This window comes from Oncorhynchus mykiss, chromosome 26 (assembly GCF_013265735.2).
Source record: "Oncorhynchus mykiss isolate Arlee chromosome 26, USDA_OmykA_1.1, whole genome shotgun sequence".
Lineage (NCBI taxonomy): Eukaryota > Metazoa > Chordata > Actinopteri > Salmoniformes > Salmonidae > Oncorhynchus > Oncorhynchus mykiss.
In genome coordinates this window covers 4134962-4154285 of record NC_048590.1, presented here as the reverse complement: position 1 = coordinate 4154285, position 19324 = coordinate 4134962, and the positions used below count along the sequence as shown (strand labels likewise).

Genomic DNA, 19324 nt, shown 5'->3' with positions numbered 1-19324 from the left:
TATAGACATCAGGTCTGAGCCAGGCTCCCCAGCCATCAGATCTGAGCCAGGCTCCCCAGCCATCAGTACTATAGACATCAGATCTGAGCCAGGCTCCCCAGCCATCAGTACTATAGACATCAGATCTGAGCCAGGCTCCCCAGCCATCAGTACTATAGACATCATATCTGAGCCAGGCTCCCCAGCCATCAGATCTGAGCCAGGCTCCCCAGCCATCAGTACTATAGACATCATATCTGAGCCAGGCTCCCCAGCCATCAGATCTGAGCCAGGCTCCCCAGCCATCCGTACTATAGACATCAGATCTGAGCCAGGCTCCCCAGCCATCAGATCTGAGCCAGGCTCCCCAGCCATCAGATCTGAGCCAGGCTCCCCAGCCATCAGTACTATAGACATCAGATCTGAGCCAGGCTCCCCAGCCATCAGATCTGAGCCAGGCTCCCCAGCCATCAGTACTATAGACATCAGATCTGAGCCAGGCTCCCCAGCCATCAGTACTATAGACATCAGATCTGAGCCAGGCTCCCCAGCCATCAGATCTGAGCCAGGCTCCCCAGCCATCAGTACTATAGACATCAGATCTGAGCCAGGCTCCCCAGCCATCAAATCGGAGCCAGGCTCCCCAGCAATCAGTACTATAGACATCAGATCTGAGCCAGGCTCCCCAGCCATCAGTACTATAGACATCAGATCTGAGCCAGGCTCCCCAGCCATCAGTACTATAGACATCAGATCTGAGCCAGGCTCCCCAGCCATCAGTACTATAGACATCAGATCTGAGCCAGGCTCCCCAGCCATCAGTACTATAGACATCAGATCTGAGCCAGGCTCCCCAGCCATCAGATCTGAGCCAGGCTCCCCAGCCATCAGATCTGAGCCAGGCTCCCCAGCCATCAGTACTATAGACATCAGATCTGAGCCAGGCTCCCCAGCCATCAGTACTATAGACATCAGATCTGAGCCAGGCTCCCCAGCCATCAGTACTATAGACATCAGATCTGAGCCAGGCTCCCCAGCCATCAGATATGAGCCAGGCTCCCCAGCCGTCAGTACTATAGACATCAGATATGAGCCAGGCTCCCCAGCCATCAGATATGAGCCAGGCTCCCCAGCCATCAGATCTGAGCCAGGCTCCCCAGCCATCAGTACTATAGACCTCAGATCTGAGCCAAGAGTTTGTGGGTCACCCATTAAATCTCCTTTCCGATGCAACAATTTGTGATGACACACAAAAACAAAACACAAGAGCGTTATGTAACATCCTCCCCTCTCCTCCCTCTCCTCCCCGTTCCTCCCCTCTCCTCCTCTCTCCTCCCCTCTCCTCCCCTCTCCTCCCCTCTCCTTCCCTCTCCTCTCCTCCCCATTCCTCCCCTCTCCTCTCCTCTCCTCTCCTCTCCTCCCCGTTCCTCCCCTCTCCTCTCCTCCCCATTCCTCCCCTCTCATCCCCTCTCCTCCCCTCTCCTCTCCTCCCCATTCCTCCCCTCTCCTCCCCGTTCCTCCCCTCTCCTCCCCTCTCCTCTCCTCCCCGTTCCTCCCTCTCCTCCCCACTCCTCCCCGTTCCTCCCCTCTCCTCCTCTCTCTCCTCCCCTCTCTTCCCCATTCCTCCCCTCTCCTCCCCTCTGCTCCCCATTCCTCCCCTCTCCTCCCTCTCCTCCCTCTCCTCCCCTCTCCTCCCCTCTCCTCCCCTCTCCTCTCCTCCCCATTCCTCCCCTCTCCTCCCCTCTCCTCTCCTCCCCATTCCTCCCCTCTCCTCCCCTCTCCTCCCTCTCCTCCCCTCTCCTCCCTCTCCTCCCCTCTCCTCCCCTCCCCATTCCTCCCCTCTCCTCCCCTCTCCTCTCCTCCCCATTCGCTCTCCTCCCTCTCCTCCCCTCCCCTCTCCTCTCCTCTCCTCCCCATTCCTCCCCTCTCCTCCCCTCTCCTCCCCTCCCCATTCTCCCCTCTCCTCCCCTCTCCTCCCTCTCCTCCGCTCTCCTCCCCTCTCCTCCCCTCTTCTCTCCTCCCCATTCCTCCCCTCTCCTCCCCTCTCCTCCCCTCTCCTCTCCTCCCCATTCCTCCCCTCTCCTCCCCTCTCCTCCCCTCCCCATTCCTCCCCTCTCCTCCCTCTCCTCCCTCTCCTCACCGTACTCTCTCCAGATCAGAAGTGACAGGAGGAAATCTACTGTTCAGAGTTATTTCACTGGAGCATCATTACATTTACAGAGCTGTTTGTTTCCAGAGAGGCGCTGTGATGGATGGCGTGCTTCGCTGGGCCTCGTTGGAGCTCAGAGCCCTCGCTGTCTCACATCAGACAAACTGTTTACAGTGGGATGACTACCAATTAGACCCCCCCCCCCTATTATCCACTTCTTCTCTTGTTCTGTTCTTTAAAACTTCCCTCTGAAATGGCCGGTGATGTCTGTGTCACAAATGGTACCCTGTTCCCTATGTAGTGCACTACATTAGACCTGAACACTATGGACCCTATATAGTGAATAGGGTGCCATTTGGGACACGTTGGATGTCTTGCCAGGGTCTTTGCTTTGACAGCTGTTGTTGGATCAGATGATGATGTTGTGGACGTTTAAGGGATGGGTACCTCAGCCAGCCTCAGACACAGAGCCAGGGTTACACAGTGTAGTAGCAGACCTCAGTGTTAGTCAGGGTTACACAGTGTAGTAACAGACCTCAGTGTTAGCCAGGGTTACACAGTGTAGTAGCAGACCTCAGTGTTAGTCCAGGGTTACACAGTGTAGTAACAGACCTCAGTGTTAGTCAGGGTTACACAGTGTAGTAACAGACCTCAGTGTTAGCCAGGGTTACACAGTGTAGTAGCAGACCTCAGACACAGAGCCAGGGTTACACAGTGTAGTAGCAGACCTCAGTGTTAGTCAGGGTTACATAGTGTAGTAACAGACCTCAGTGTTAGTCCAGGGTTACACAGTGTAGTAACAGACCTCAGTGTTAGTCAGGGTTACACAGTGTAGTAACAGACCTCAGTGTTAGCCAGGGTTACACAGTGTAGTAGCAGACCTCAGACACAGAGCCACGGTTACACAGTGTAGTAGCAGACCTCAGTGTTAGTCAGGGTTACATAGTGTAGTAACAGACCTCAGTGTTAGTCCAGGGTTACATAGTGTAGTAACATACCTCAGTGTTAGTCAGGGTTACACAGTGTAGTAGCAGACCTCAGTGTTAGTCAGGGTTACACAGTGTAGTAACAGACCTCAGTGTTAGCCAGGGTTACACAGTGTAGTAGCAGACCTCAGTGTTAGTCCAGGGTTACGTAGTGTAGTAGCAGACCTCAGTGTTAGTCAGGGTTACACAGTGTAGTAGCAGACCTCAGTGTTAGTCCAGGGTTACACAGTGTAGTAGCAGACCTCAGTGTTAGTCCAGGGTTACACAGTGTAGTAGCAGACCTCAGTGTTAGCCAGGGTTACACAGTGTAGTAGCAGACCTCAGTGTTAGTCCAGGGTTACACAGTGTAGTAGCAGACCTCAGTGTTAGCCAGGGTTACACAGTGTAGTAGCAGACCTCAGTGTTATTCCAGGGTTACATAGTGTAGTAGCAGACCTCAGTGTTAGTCCAGGGTTACACAGTGTAGTAGCAGACCTCAGTATTAGTCCAGGGTTACAGAGTGTAGTAACAGACCTCAGTGTTAGTCCAGGGTTACACAGTGTAGTAGCAGACCCCTGTGTTAGCCAGGGTTACACAGTGTAGTAGCAGACCTCAGTGTTAGTCAGGGTTACGTAGTGTAGTAACAGACCTCAGTGTTAGTCCAGGGTTACACAGTGTAGTAGCAGACCTCAGTGTTAGTCCAGGGTTACACAGTGTAGTAGCAGACCTCAGTGTTAGTCCAGGGTTACACAGTGTAGAAGCAGACCTCAGTGTTAGTCCAGGGTTACACAGTGTAGTAACAGACCTCAGTGTTAGCCAGGGTTACACAGTGTAGTAGCAGACCTCAGTGTTAGTCCAGGGTTACACAGTGTAGTAGCAGACCTCAGTGTTAGCCAGGGTTACACAGTGTAGTAGCAGACCTCAGTGTTAGTCCAGGGTTACACAGTGTAGTAGCAGACCTCAGTGTTAGTCCAGGGTTACACAGTGTAGTAGCAGACCTCAGTGTTAGTCCAGGGTTACAGAGTGTAGTAACAGACCTCAGTGTTAGTCAAGGGTTACACAGTGTAGTAGCAGACCTCAGTGTTAGCCAGGGTTACACAGTGTAGTAGCAGACCTCAGTGTTAGTCAGGGTTACGTAGTGTAGTAACAGACCTCAGTGTTAGTCCAGGGTTACACAGTGTAGTAGCAGACCTCAGTGTTAGTCCAGGGTTACACAGTGTAGTAGCAGACTTCAGTGTTAGTCCAGGGTTGCACAGTGTAGTAGCAGACCTCAGTGTTAGTCCAGGGTTACACAGTGTAGTAACAGACCTCAGTGTTAGTCCAGGGTTACACAGTGTAGTAACAGACCTCAGTGTTAGTCCAGGGTTACACAGTGTAGTAGCAGACCTCAGTGTTAGCCAGGGTTACGTAGTTTAGTAGCAGACCTCAGTGTTAGCCAGGGTTACACAGTGTAGTAACAGACCTCAGTGTTAGCCAGGGTTACGTAGTGTAGTAACAGATCTCAGTGTTAGTCCAGGGTTACACAGTGTAGTAACAGACCTCAGTGTTAGTCCAGGGTTACACAGTGTAGTAACAGACCTCAGTGTTAGTCAGGGTTACACAGTGTAGTAGCAGACCTCAGTGTTAGCCAGGGTTACCCAGTGTAGTAACATACCTCAGTGTTAGCCAGGGTTACACAGTGTAGTAGCAGACCTCAGTGTTAGTCAGGGTTACACAGTGTAGTAGCAGACCTCAGTGTTAGTCCAGGGTTAGACAGTGTAGTAACAGACCTCAGTGTTAGTCAGGGTTACACAGTGCAGTAGCAGACCTCAGTGTTAGTCAGGGTTACACAGTGTAGTAACAGACCTCAGTGTTAGTCCAGGGTTACAGAGTGTAGTAACAGACCTCAGTGTTAGTCAGGGTTGCGTAGTGTAGTAACATACCTAAGTGTTAGCCAGGGTTACACAGTGTAGTAACAGACCTCAGACACAGAGCCAGGGTTACACAGTGTAGTAACAGACCTCAGTGTTAGTCCAGGGTTACACAGTGTAGTAACAGACCTCAGACACAGAGCCAGGGTTACACAGTGTAGTAGCAGACCTCAGACACAGAGCCAGGGTTACACAGTGTAGTAACAGACCTCAGTGTTAGTCCAGGGTTACACAGTGTAGTAACAGACCTCAGTGTTAGTCAGGGTTACACAGTGTAGTAGCAGACCTCAGTGTTAACCAGGGTTACACAGTGTAGTAGCAGACCTCAGTGTTAGCCAGGGTTACACAGTGTAGTAGCAGACCTCAGTGTTAGTCCAGGGTTACACAGTGTAGTAGCAGACCTCAGTGTTAGTCAGGGTTACACAGTGTAGTAACAGACCTCAGTGTTAGCCAGGGTTACACAGTGTAGTAGCAGACCTCAGTGTTAGTCCAGGGTTACACAGTGTAGTAGCAGACCTCAGTGTTAGTCCAGGGTTACACAGTGTAGTAACAGACCTCAGTGTTAGCCAGGGTTACACAGTGTAGTAACAGACCTCAGTGTTAGCCAGGGTTACACAGTGTAGTAGCAGACCTCAGTGTTAGTCCAGGGTTACGTAGTGTAGTAACAGACCTCAGTGTTAGCCAGGGTGACACAGTGTAGTAACAGACCTCAGTGTTAGTCAGGGTTACGTAGTGTAGTAACAGACCTCAGTGTTAGTCAGGGTTACATATTGTAGTAACAGACCTCAGTGTTAGTCAGGGTTACGTAGTGTAGTAACAGACCTCAGTGTTAGTCCAGGGTTACACAGTGTAGTAACAGACCTCATTGTTAGTCCAGGGTTACACAGTGTAGTAACAGACCTCAGTGTTAGCCAGGGTTACACAGTGTAGTAACAGACCTCATTGTTAGTCCAGGGTTACACAGTGTAGTAACAGACCTCAGTGTTAGCCAGGGTTACACAGTGTAGTAACAGACCTCAGTGTTAGCCAGGGTTACACAGTGTAGTAGCAGACCTCAGTGTTAGTCCAGGGTTACACAGTGTAGAAGCAGACCTCAGTGTTAGTCCAGGGTTACACAGTGTAGTAACAGACCTCAGTGTTAGCCAGGGTTACACAGTGTAGTAGCAGACCTCAGTGTTAGTCCAGGGTTACACAGTGTAGTAGCAGACCTCAGTGTTAGCCAGGGTTACACAGTGTAGTAGCAGACCTCAGTGTTAGTCCAGGGTTACACAGTGTAGTAGCAGACCTCAGTGTTAGTCCAGGGTTACACAGTGTAGTAGCAGACCTCAGTGTTAGTCCAGGGTTACAGAGTGTAGTAACAGACCTCAGTGTTAGTCAAGGGTTACACAGTGTAGTAGCAGACCTCAGTGTTAGCCAGGGTTACACAGTGTAGTAGCAGACCTCAGTGTTAGTCAGGGTTACGTAGTGTAGTAACAGACCTCAGTGTTAGTCCAGGGTTACACAGTGTAGTAGCAGACCTCAGTGTTAGTCCAGGGTTACACAGTGTAGTAGCAGACTTCAGTGTTAGTCCAGGGTTGCACAGTGTAGTAGCAGACCTCAGTGTTAGTCCAGGGTTACACAGTGTAGTAACAGACCTCAGTGTTAGTCCAGGGTTACACAGTGTAGTAACAGACCTCAGTGTTAGTCCAGGGTTACACAGTGTAGTAGCAGACCTCAGTGTTAGCCAGGGTTACGTAGTTTAGTAGCAGACCTCAGTGTTAGCCAGGGTTACACAGTGTAGTAACAGACCTCAGTGTTAGCCAGGGTTACGTAGTGTAGTAACAGATCTCAGTGTTAGTCCAGGGTTACACAGTGTAGTAACAGACCTCAGTGTTAGTCCAGGGTTACACAGTGTAGTAACAGACCGCAGTGTTAGTCAGGGTTACACAGTGTAGTAGCAGACCTCAGTGTTAGCCAGGGTTACCCAGTGTAGTAACATACCTCAGTGTTAGCCAGGGTTACACAGTGTAGTAGCAGACCTCAGTGTTAGTCAGGGTTACACAGTGTAGTAGCAGACCTCAGTGTTAGTCCAGGGTTAGACAGTGTAGTAACAGACCTCAGTGTTAGTCAGGGTTACACAGTGCAGTAGCAGACCTCAGTGTTAGTCAGGGTTACACAGTGTAGTAACAGACCTCAGTGTTAGTCCAGGGTTACAGAGTGTAGTAACAGACCTCAGTGTTAGTCAGGGTTAAGTAGTGTAGTAACATACCTAAGTGTTAGCCAGGGTTACACAGTGTAGTAACAGACCTCAGACACAGAGCCAGGGTTACACAGTGTAGTAACAGACCTCAGTGTTAGTCCAGGGTTACACAGTGTAGTAACAGACCTCAGACACAGAGCCAGGGTTACACAGTGTAGTAGCAGACCTCAGACACAGAGCCAGGGTTACACAGTGTAGTAACAGACCTCAGTGTTAGTCCAGGGTTACACAGTGTAGTAACAGACCTCAGTGTTAGTCAGGGTTACACAGTGTAGTAGCAGACCTCAGTGTTAACCAGGGTTACACAGTGTAGTAGCAGACCTCAGTGTTAGCCAGGGTTACACAGTGTAGTAGCAGACCTCAGTGTTAGTCCAGGGTTACACAGTGTAGTAGCAGACCTCAGTGTTAGTCAGGGTTACACAGTGTAGTAACAGACCTCAGTGTTAGCCAGGGTTACACAGTGTAGTAGCAGACCTCAGTGTTAGTCCAGGGTTACACATTGTAGTAGCAGACCTCAGTGTTAGTCCAGGGTTACACAGTGTAGTAACAGACCTCAGTGTTAGCCAGGGTTACACAGTGTAGTAACAGACCTCAGTGTTAGCCAGGGTTACACAGTGTAGTAGCAGACCTCAGTGTTAGTCCAGGGTTACGTAGTGTAGTAACAGACCTCAGTGTTAGCCAGGGTGACACAGTGTAGTAACAGACCTCAGTGTTAGTCAGGATTACGTAGTGTAGTAACAGACCTCAGTGTTAGTCAGGGTTACATATTGTAGTAACAGACCTCAGTGTTAGTCAGGGTTACGTAGTGTAGTAACAGACCTCAGTGTTAGTCCAGGGTTACACAGTGTAGTAACAGACCTCATTGTTAGTCCAGGGTTACACAGTGTAGTAACAGACCTCAGTGTTAGCCAGGGTTACACAGTGTAGTAACAGACCTCAGTGTTAGCCAGGGTTACACAGTGTAGTAGCAGACCTCAGTGTTAGTCCAGGGTTACGTAGTGTAGTAACAGACCTCAGTGTTAGCCAGGGTTACACAGTGTAGTAACAGACCTCAGTGTTAGTCAGGGTTACGTAGTGTAGTAACAGACCTCAGTGTTAGTCAGGGTTACGTAGTGTAGTAACAGACCTCAGTGTTAGTCCAGGGTTACACAGTGTAGTAACAGACCTCAGTGTTAGTCAGGGTTACATAGTGTCGTAACAGACCTCAGTGTTAGTCAGGGTTACGTAGTGTAGTAACAGACCTCAGTGTTAGTCAGGGTTACATAGTGTAGTAACAGACCTCAGTGTTAGTCAGGGTTACGTAGTGTAGTAACAGACCTCAGTGTTAGTCCAGGGTTACACAGTGTAGTAACAGACCTCAGTGTTAGTCCAGGGTTACACAGTGTAGTAACAGACCTCAGTGTTAGCCAGGGTTACACAGTGTAGTAACATACCTCAGTGTTAACCAGGGTTACACAGTGTAGTAGCAGACCTCAGTGTTAGTCCAGGGTTACGTAGTGTAGTAACAGACCTCAGTGTTAGCCAGGGTTACACAGTGTAGTAACAGACCTCAGTGTTAGTCAGGGTTACGTAGTGTAGTAACAGACCTCAGTGTTAGTCAGGGTTACGTAGTGTAGTAACATACCTCAGTGTTAGTCCAGGGTTACACAGTGTAGTAACAGACCTCAGTGTTAGCCAGGGTTACGTAGTGTCGTAACAGACCTCAGTGTTAGCCAGGGTTACGTAGTGTAGTAACAGACCTCAGTGTTAGTCCAGGGTTACACAGTGTAGTAACAGACCTCAGTGTTAGTCCAGGGTTACACAGTGTAGTAACAGACCTTAGTGTTAGCCAGTAGTAACAGTCCAGTTCACTGACCCTGTAGAACAGAGACTAGGACATGGGAAACAGCACCAGAGACTAGGACCTGGGAAACAGCACCAGAGACTAGGACATGGGAAACAGCACCAGAGACTAGGACCTGGGAAACAGCACCAGAGACTAGGACATGAGAAACAGCACCAGAGACTAGGACATGGGAAACAGCACCAGAGACTAGGACATGGGAAACAGCACCAGAGACTAGGACATGGGAAACAGCACCAGAGACTAGGACATGGGAAACAGCACCAGAGACTAGGACATGGGAAACAGCACCAGAGACTAGGACATGGGAAACAGCACCAGAGACTAGGACATGGGAAACAGCACCAGAGACTAGGACATGAGAAACAGCAACCAGAGACTAGGACATGGGAAACAGCACCAGAGACTAGGACATGAGAAACAGCACCAGAGACTAGGACATGGGAAACAGCACCAGAGACTAGGACATGGGAAACAGCACCAGAGACTAGGACATGGGAAACAGCACCAGAGACTAGGACATGGGAAACAGCACCAGAGACTAGGACCTGGGAAACAGCACTAGAGACTAGGACATGGGAAACAGCACTAGAGACTAGGACATGGGAAACAGCACCAGAGACTAGGACATGGGAAACAGCACCAGAGACTAGGACCTGGGAAACAGCACTAGAGACTAGGACATGGGAAACAGCACTAGAGACTAGGACCTGGGAAACAGCACTAGAGACTAGGACATGGGAAACAGCACTAGAGACTAGGACATGGGAAACAGCACCAGAGACTAGGACATGGGAAACAGCACCAGAGACTAGGACATGGGAAACAGCACCAGAGACTAGGACATGGGAAACAGCATCAGAGACTAGGACATGGGAAACAGCACCAGAGACTAGGACATGGGAAACAGCACCAGAGACTAGGACAGGACATGGGAAACAGCACCAGAGACTAGGACACGGGAAACAGCACCAGAGACTAGGACATGGGAAACAGCACCAGAGACTAGGACATGGGAAACAGCACCAGAGACTAGGACCTGGGAAACAGCACCAGAGACTAGGACATGAGAAACAGCACCAGAGACTAGGACCTGGGAAACAGCACCAGAGCGCCATGGTCATTTCAGGTCACTGTGGTTGTAACCCAGATCTGAAACAGCTGTGTGATGACTAGGGGGGGGGTGGGGGGGTTGTTTAGAACAGAAAACAGATGTTTGTTATGATAAACAACCCCACAACTATATAAAAAAAACCAAGTGCACAAGACTGGGAGGTTGTTGAAGACCAACTATTAAATCAAATCTAAGTTTATTTGTCACATGCGCCGAATACAACAGGTGTGGACCTCACAGTGAAATGCTTACTTACAGGCTCTGTGTGTGTGTGCGTGTGTGTGTGTGTGTGTGTGTGTGTAGTGTGTGTGTGTGTAGTGTGTGTGTGTGTGTGTGTGTGTGTGTGTGTGTGTGTGTGTGTAGTGTGTGTGTGTGTAGTGTGTGTGTGTGTGTGTGTGTGTGTGTGTAGTGTGTGTGTGTGTGTGTGTGTGTGTGTGTGTGTGTGTGTGTGTGTGTGTGTGTGTGTGTGTGTGTGTGTAGGTAAGTAAAGAAATAAAACAACAGTAGAAAGACATTTGAAAAAAGAATAGCAGGGCTCTATACAGACACCTGTTAGTAGCAGGGCTCTATACAGACACCTGTTAGTAGCAGGGCTCTATACAGACACCTGTTACTAGCAGGGCTCTATACAGACACCTGTTAGTAGCAGGGCTCTATACAGACACCTGTTAGTAGCAAGGCTCTCTACAGACACCTGTTAGTCTAGAGTTGATATGAATGTATTTCTCCTCCCTCACAACAAGGGGACAGGACTGGGAGGTTGTTGAAGACCACAGGAAACTACTACACTCGATACTAATGTATCTGTCTGTCTCTCTTGTTCTCCAGGTAACATCATTGGTTCGGGGATATTCATCTCTCCTAAGGGTGTTTTGGAGCACGCTGGTTCGGTGGGTCTGTCCCTCATCGTATGGGTGTGCGGAGGGGGTATCTGCGCCCTGGGGTCCATGTGTTACGCTGAGCTGGGCGTCACCATTCCCAAGTCAGGAGGAGACTACTCCTACGTCACAGAGATATTCGGAGGACTGGTGGGGTACGTGTCTATTTTATGTCCACAATCCTGATTAGGGAACAACCCAGAAACTTTCCCAGAATTCCCAGTTTTTTTCAGAAATGTCCAGGGCCCGTCTCAGAGTAGAAGGGAAGAAATTCTTTCCAAAACACAATATATACATTTTCAGAAATGTTGGTTAATTGACCATTAAAACACATCTAGTGAAAGATATAGAGCTACTATTGTTTCATCTGACCACAACATGGACTAGTGAGAGAACTGGCAGGATTAATCTGACCACAACATGGACTAGTGAGAGAACTGGCAGGATTAATCTGACCACAACATGGACTAGTGAATAGACTGTCAGGATTAATCTGACCACAACATGGACTAGTGAGAGGATCTGCAGAGAGGAATGGGAGAAACTCCCCAAATACAGGTGTGCCAAGCTTGTAGCGTCATACCCAAGAAGACTGGAGGCTGTAATCGTTGCCAAAGGTGCTTCAACAAAGTACTGAGTAAAGGGTCTGAATACTTATGGAAATGTGATATTTCCGGTTTTGAATTTTTTTATTAATTTGCTCAAATTTCCGAAAAAACTGTTTTTGCTGTGTTATTATGAGGTATTGTGTGTAGATGTTTTTAAATCAATTTTAGAATGAGGCTGTAATGTAACAAAATATGGAAAAAGTCCAGGGGTCTGAACACCTTCCGAAGGCCCTGTCTACAAAATGTGTTTTCTTTTCAGACATTTAAGCAACTTTTGGAACAATTTTCTAGGAGTTTCAGATTTTTTTTTTGTTAATGAATTTGCCGGTTAAGGCTGAATTGATTCGTATTGTTGGAGCGACATAGCCCTCTATTTCCCCCCTATTTGCCCCCTATTTCCCCCCTATTTGCCCCCTATGGCTCTCCCCCTTTCATCAGCTGGATCTTGGCTCTCCCCTTTCCATCAGCTGGATCTTGGCTCTCTCCTTTCCATCAGCTGGATCTTGGCTCTCTCCTTTCCATCAGCTGGATCTTGGCTCTCTCCTTTTCATCAGCTGGTTTAGAACGTTTGCTCTTTCGGTCAACAGGACCACATATCACAGGCTCCAACAGGACTAGGTATCACAGGCTCCAACAGGACTAGGTATCACAGGCTCCAACAGGACCACATATCACAGGCTCCAACAGGACTAGGTATCACAGGCTCCAACAGGACTAGGTATCACAGGCTCGAACAGGACTAGGTATCACAGGCTCCAACAGGACTAGGTATCACAGGCTCCAACAGGACTAGGTATCACAGGCTCCAACAGGACCACATATCACAGGCTCCAACAGGACTAGGTATCACAGGCTCCAACAGGACTAGGTATCACAGGCTCCAACAGGACTAGGTATCACAGGCTCCAACAGGACTAGGTATCACAGGCTCCAACAGGACTAGGTATCACAGGCTCCAACAGGACTAGGTATCACAGGCTCCAACAGGACCAGGTATCACAGGCTCCAACAGGACTAGGTATCACAGGCTCCAACAGGACCAGGTATCACAGGCTCCAACAGGACCAGGTATCACAGGCTCCAACAGGACCAGGTATCACAGGATCCAACAGGACCAGGTATCACAGGCTACAACAGGACCAGGTATCACAGGCTCCAACAGGACCAGGTATCACAGGCTCCAACAGGACTAGGTATCACAGGCTCCAACAGGACTAGGTATCACAGGCTCCAACAGGACCACATATCACAGGCTCCAACAGGACTAGGTATCACAGGCTCCAACAGGACTAGGTATCACAGGCTCCAACAGGACTAGGTATCACAGGCTCCAACAGGACTAGGTATCACAGGCTCCAACAGGACTAGGTATCACAGGCTCCAACAGGACTAGGTATCACAGGCTCCAACAGGACTAGGTATCACAGGCTCCAACAGGACCAGGTATCACAGGCTCCAACAGGACTAGGTATCACAGGCTCCAACAGGACCAGGTATCACAGCCTCCAACAGGACCAGGTATCACAGGCTCCAACAGGACTAGGTATCACAGGCTCCAACAGGACCACATATCACAGGCTCCAACAGGACCAGGTATCACAGGCTCCAACAGGACCAGACATCACAGTCTCCAACAGGACCAGATATCACAGGCTCCAACAGGACCAGAGATCACAGGCTCCAACAGGACCAGACATCACAGGCTCCAACAGGACCAGGTATCACAGGCTCCAACAGGACCAGACATCACAAGCTCCAACAGGACCAGATATCACAGGCTCCAACAGGACCAGACATCACAGGCTCCAACAGGACCAGACAACATCCGGATGCTCATTTTGTTAACAGGAGCCAACATGGCTGCCATAGAATGTTATTAAATGCATCATGATGCAGAAACCTCAATGTCCCAACTCTCTAGATGGCAAGATGGCGACGACAGAAAGGGTCGCCTCGCTTCTAGTCCTTAGGAAACTATGCAGTATTTAGATTTTTTTGTGTATTATTTCTTACATTGTTAGCCCAGAAAATCTTAAGTCTTATTACATACAGCCGGGAAGGACTATTGGATATCAGAGAGATGTCAACTAACCAGCACTACAACCAGGAATACGGCTTTCCCGAAGTGGATCCTTCGTTCGAACAACCCAAGAGGCTAAGCCAAAAGAAAGTTGCCACAGGAGAGGTAGACAGAGCGGCCTTCTGGTCAGGCTTCTGAGGCGCGCACCTCTTCTGAGTATTTTACTCGCTAATGTCCAGTCTCTAGAACACAAGGCAGATGGAATTAGGGCTAGTTGCTTTCCAGAGAGACCCTTAAGATTGTAACATACTCTGTTTCATGGAAACATGGCTCTTTGGGGACATGCTGTCCAAGTTGATACAGCCACCGGGATTCTTTGTGCATCCGCGCTGACAGGACATCTCTCATGGAAGAAGAAGGGCGGGGGTGTATGTTTCATGATTAACGACTCATGTGTAATTGTAACAACATACAGGAACTCAAGTCTTTCTGTTCACCAGACCTGGAATTCCTCACAATCAAATGCTGTCCGTATTATCTCCCAAGAGAACTCTCATCAGTTATTATGACTGGCTGGCAAAACTCTGGATCACTGCTCCTCTAACTTACGCGATGCATACAATGCCCTCCCCCGTCCTCCGTTTGGCAAATCTGACCATGACTCCATTTTGCTTCTCCCCTCCTATAGGCAGAAACTGAAACAAGGATGTACCTGTGACTAGGAACATGCAACGCTGATCTGACCCAATCAGAATCAACCCTTCAAGATTGTTTTGATCACGTGGACTGGGACGTGTCCCGGGCAGCCTCAGATAATAATATAGATTTATACGTTGATTCAGTGAGTGAGTTTTATAAGGAAGTGCATAGGAGATGTTGTTCCCACCGTGACTATTATAACCTACCCTACCCAGAAACTGTGGATAGATGGTGGAATTCGCAAAAAACTGAAAGCGCGAACCACCGCATTTAACAACAGGAAGATGACCGGGAATTTGGCCGAATACAAAACAGTGCAGTTATTCCCTCCGCAAGGCAATCAGACAAGCGAAACGTCTATATATGGACAAAGAGTCGCAAATCAACGGCTCAGACACGAGACGTATGTGGCAGGGTCTACAGGCAACCACAAACTACAGAAAGAAAACCAGCCACGTCACGAACACCGACGTCTTGCTTCCAGACAAACTAAACAACTTCTTTACTCGCTTTGAGGATAATACAGTGCCACTGACGCGGCCCGCTACCAAGGACTGCCCCCCCCCCTATCCTTCTCCATGGGCCGATGGAGGAGGGTGACAGGTAAGGTGGAGGTGATATGATCCTTGACTAGTCTCTCAAACCACTTCATGATGACAGAAGTGAGCGCAATGGGGCGATAGTCATTTAGTTCAGTTACCTTTGCCTTCTTCAGTGGAACAATGGTGGCCATCTTGAAGCATGTGGGGACAGCAGACTCGGATAAGGAGAGATTGAAAATGTCCGTAAAAACCAGCCTGCTGGTCTGGGCCGGCAGCCTTGCGAGGGTTAACACGTTTATTTCACATTAAATAATGCTCATGTTAAACGTTTGAGTGTTTTATTGTATTTTGTAGTTAGGATCTAGTCCCCTGTGTGTTTGTAATGTTACTCATTCTGATCTAAATAACTGGTCTCAGATCAGTACTCAGGGGAGAGAGAGACTGTCTGATCTAAATAACTGGTGTTAGATCAGTACTCAGGGGGAAGAGAGACCGTCTAATCTAAATAACTGGTCTTAGATCAGTACTCAGGTGGGGAGAGAGACTGTCTGATCTAAATAACTGGTGTTAGATCAGTACTCAGGGGGAAGAGAGACCGTCTGATCTAAACAACTGGTCTTAGATCAGTACTCAGGGGGGAGAGAGACCGTCTGATCTATATAACTGGTCTTAGATCAGTACTCAGGGGGAGAGAGAGACCGTCTGATCTATATAACTGGTCTTAGATCAGTACTCAGGGGGAGAGAGAGACCGTCTGATCTAAATAACTGGTCTTAGATCAGTACTCAGGGGGGAGAGAGACCGTCTGATCTAAATAACTGGTCTTAGATTAGTACTCAGAGGGAGAGGGAGACCATCTGATCTAAATAACTGGTCTTAGATCAGTACTCAGGGGGAGAGAGAGACCGTCTGATCTATATAACTGGTCTTAGATCAGTACTCAGGGGGAGAGAGAGACCGTCTGATCTAAATAACTGGTCTTAGATCAGTACTCAGGGGGGAGAGAGACCATCTGATCTAAATAACTGGTCTTAGATCAGTACTCAGGGGGGAGAGAGACCGTCTAATCTAAATAACTGGTCTTAGATCAGTACTCAGGGGGGAGAGAGACCGTCTGATCTATATAACTGGTCTTAGATCAGTACTCAGGGGGAGAGAGACCGTCTGATCTAAATAACTGGTCTTAGATCAGTACTCAGGGGGGCGATAGAGACTGTCTGATCTATATAACTGGTCTTAGATCAGTACTCAGGGGGGAGAGAGACCGTCTGAATACGGCCACAGATCCTGGTCCTTCCTTCGTTCCTCCTCTACATGTTGACCTGTAATCATGTAAAAAGAAGGCTGTGTTTTAATGTGTAAAGTGGATTAGATATAAATCGTACTGGTCGTCCCCATGATACTCGTTACAAGTGAGAGTCCACAAAGATGTCACTTAGGTCTCCGAGGCAGGAGACTCTCGGAGTTCATGAAAAGGTCAAATAAGTCATTGAGTTTGCCCAGCACTCTCCACAGCTGCCATACAATATAAACAATATACAAGTCTACAGTCTATATGCATATTTTGACTGCGTCACCCTGACTGTCTACATACAAGTTTAAATATATATAGTTTTAACAGTATATGTGCTGTCTTCCTATAGGTTCCTGCTCCTATGGAGCGCGGTTCTCATCATGTACCCCACCACCCTGGCTGTCATAGCTCTCACCTTCTCCAACTATGTCCTGCAGCCGGCCTTCCAGAACTGTGTCCCTCCATACTTGGCCACCAGGCTTCTCTCCACCATCTGCATATGTAAGTCCAGTATAATAAACACTATTTAGTTGTGGTATACTACAATAATGACTATTTAGTAGTAGTAGTATAGTACAATAATGACTATTTAGTAGTAGTAGTATAGTACAATAATGACTATTTAGTAGTAGTACTATAGTACAATAATGACTATTTAGTAGTAGTATAGTACAATAATGACTAGTTAGTAGTAGTATAGTACAATAATGACTAGTTAGTAGTAGTATAGTACAATAATGACTAGTTAGTAGTAGTATAGTACAATAATGACTAGTTAGTAGTAGTATAGTACAATAATGACTAGTTAGTAGTAGTATAGTACAATAATGACTAGTTAGTAGTAGTATAGTACAATAATGACTAGTTAGTAGTAGTATAGTACAATAATGACTAGTTAGTAGTAGTATAGTACAATAATGACTAGTTAGTAGTAGTATAGTACAATAATGACTAGTTAGTAGTAGTATAGTACAATAATGACTAGTTAGTAGTAGTAGTATAGTACAATAATGACTAGTTAGTAGTAGTATAGTACAATAATGACTAGTTAGTAGTAGTATAGTACAATAATGACTAGTTAGTAGTAGTATAGTACAATAATGACTAGTTAGTAGTAGCATAGTACAATAATGACTAGTTAGTAGTAGTATAGTACAATAATGACTAGTTAGTAGTAGTATAGTACAATAATGACTAGTTAGTAGTAGTATAGTACAATAATGACTAGTTAGTAGTAGTATAGTACAATAATGACTAGTTAGTAGTAGTATAGTACAATAATGACTAGTTAGTAGTAGTATAGTACAATAATGACTAGTTAGTAGTAGTATAGTACAATAATGACTAGTTAGTAGTAGTATAGTACAATAATGACTAGTTAGTAGTAGTAGTATAGTACAATAATGACTAGTTAGTAGTAGTATAGTACAATAATGACTAGTTAGTAGTAGTATAGTACAATAATGACTAGTTAGTAGTAGTATAGTACAATAATGACTAGTTAGTAGTAGTATAGTACAATAATGACTAGTTAGTAGTAGTATAGTACAATAATGACTAGTTAGTAGTATAGTAAAATAATTACTAGTTAGTAGTAGTATAGTACAATAATTACTAGTTAGTAGTATAGTAAAATAATTACTAGTTAGTAGTAGTAGTAGTAGTAGTAGTAGTATAGTACAATAATGACTAGTTAGTAGTAGTAGTATAGTACAATAATGACTAGTTAGTAGTAGTATAGTACAATAATGACTAGTTAGTAGTAGTATAGTACAATAATGACTAGTTAGTAGTAGTATAGTACAATAATGACTAGTTAGTAGTAGTATAGTACAATAATGACTAGTTAGTAGTAGTATAGTACAATAATGACTAGTTAGTAGTAGTATAGTACAATAATGACTAGTTAGTATTAGTATAGTACAATAATGACTAGTTAGTAGTAGTATAGTACAATAATGACTAGTTAGTAGTAGTATAGTACAATAATGACTAGTTAGTAGTATAGTAAAATAATTACTAGTTAGTAGTATAGTAAAATAATTACTAGTTAGTAGTAGTAGTAGTAGTAGTAGTAGTATAGTACAATAATGACTAGTGTAGTCAGGGTGTAGTGTCATCATATCTAATGGGGACTGAGGTCCGTATCGGTAGACAGGGTGTAGTGTCATCATATCTAATGAGGACTGAGGTCCGTATCGGTAGTCAGGGTGTAGTGTCATCATATCTAATGAGGACCGAGGTCCGTATTGGTAGTCAGGGTGTAGTGTCATCATATCTAATGAGGACAGAGGTCCGTATCGGTAGTCAGGGTGTAGTGTCATCATATCTAATGAGGACCGAGGTCCGTATCGGTAGTCAGGGTGTAGTGTCATCATATCTAATGAGGACTGAGGTCCGTATCGGTAGACAGGGTGCAGTGTCATCATATCTAATGAGGACCGAGGTCCGTATCGGTAGTCAGGGTGTAGTGTCATCATATCTAATGAGGACCGAGGTCCGTATCGGTAGTCAGGGTGTAGTGTCATCATATCTAATGAGGACTGAGGTCCGTATCCGTAGTCAGGGTGTAGTGTCATCATATCTAATGAGGACTGAGGTCCGTATCCGTAGTCAGGGTGTAGTGTCATCATATCTAATGAGGACTGAGGTCCGTATCCGTAGTCAGGGTGTAGTGTCATCATATCTAATGAGGACTGAGGTCCGTATCGGTAGTCAGGGTGTAGTGTCATCATATCTAATGAGGACTGAGGTCCGTATCGGTTGTTAGGGTGTAGTGTCATCATATCTAATGAGGACAGAGGTCCGTATCGGTAGTCAGGGGGTAGTGTCATCATATCTAATGAGGACTGAGGTCCGTATCGGTAGTCAGGGTGTAGTGTCATCATATCTAATGAGGACTGAGGTCCGTATTGGTAGTCAGGCTGTAGTGTCATCATATCTAATGAGGAATGAGGTCCGTATTGGTAGTCAGGGTGTAGTGTCATCATATCTAATGAGGACTGAGGTCCGTATCGGTAGTCAGGGTGTAGTGTCATCATATCTAATGAGGACTGAGGTCCGTATTGGTAGTCAGGCTGTAGT

General features: G+C 46.8%; 1 protein-coding gene across 2 annotated transcripts in view; it reads left to right on the top strand.

Annotated features, from left to right (window-relative positions):
- Positions 1–19324, top strand: part of LOC110516700 (asc-type amino acid transporter 1) — an 84000-nt gene that overhangs the window by 3759 nt on the left and 60917 nt on the right. For both annotated transcript variants that reach the window (XM_036963774.1, XM_036963773.1), the window contains exons 2-3: positions 11028–11232; positions 16590–16741. In XM_036963774.1, coding sequence (XP_036819669.1) covers positions 11028–11232; positions 16590–16741 — 357 coding nt within the window. The remainder of the gene's footprint in view (positions 1–11027; positions 11233–16589; positions 16742–19324) is intronic.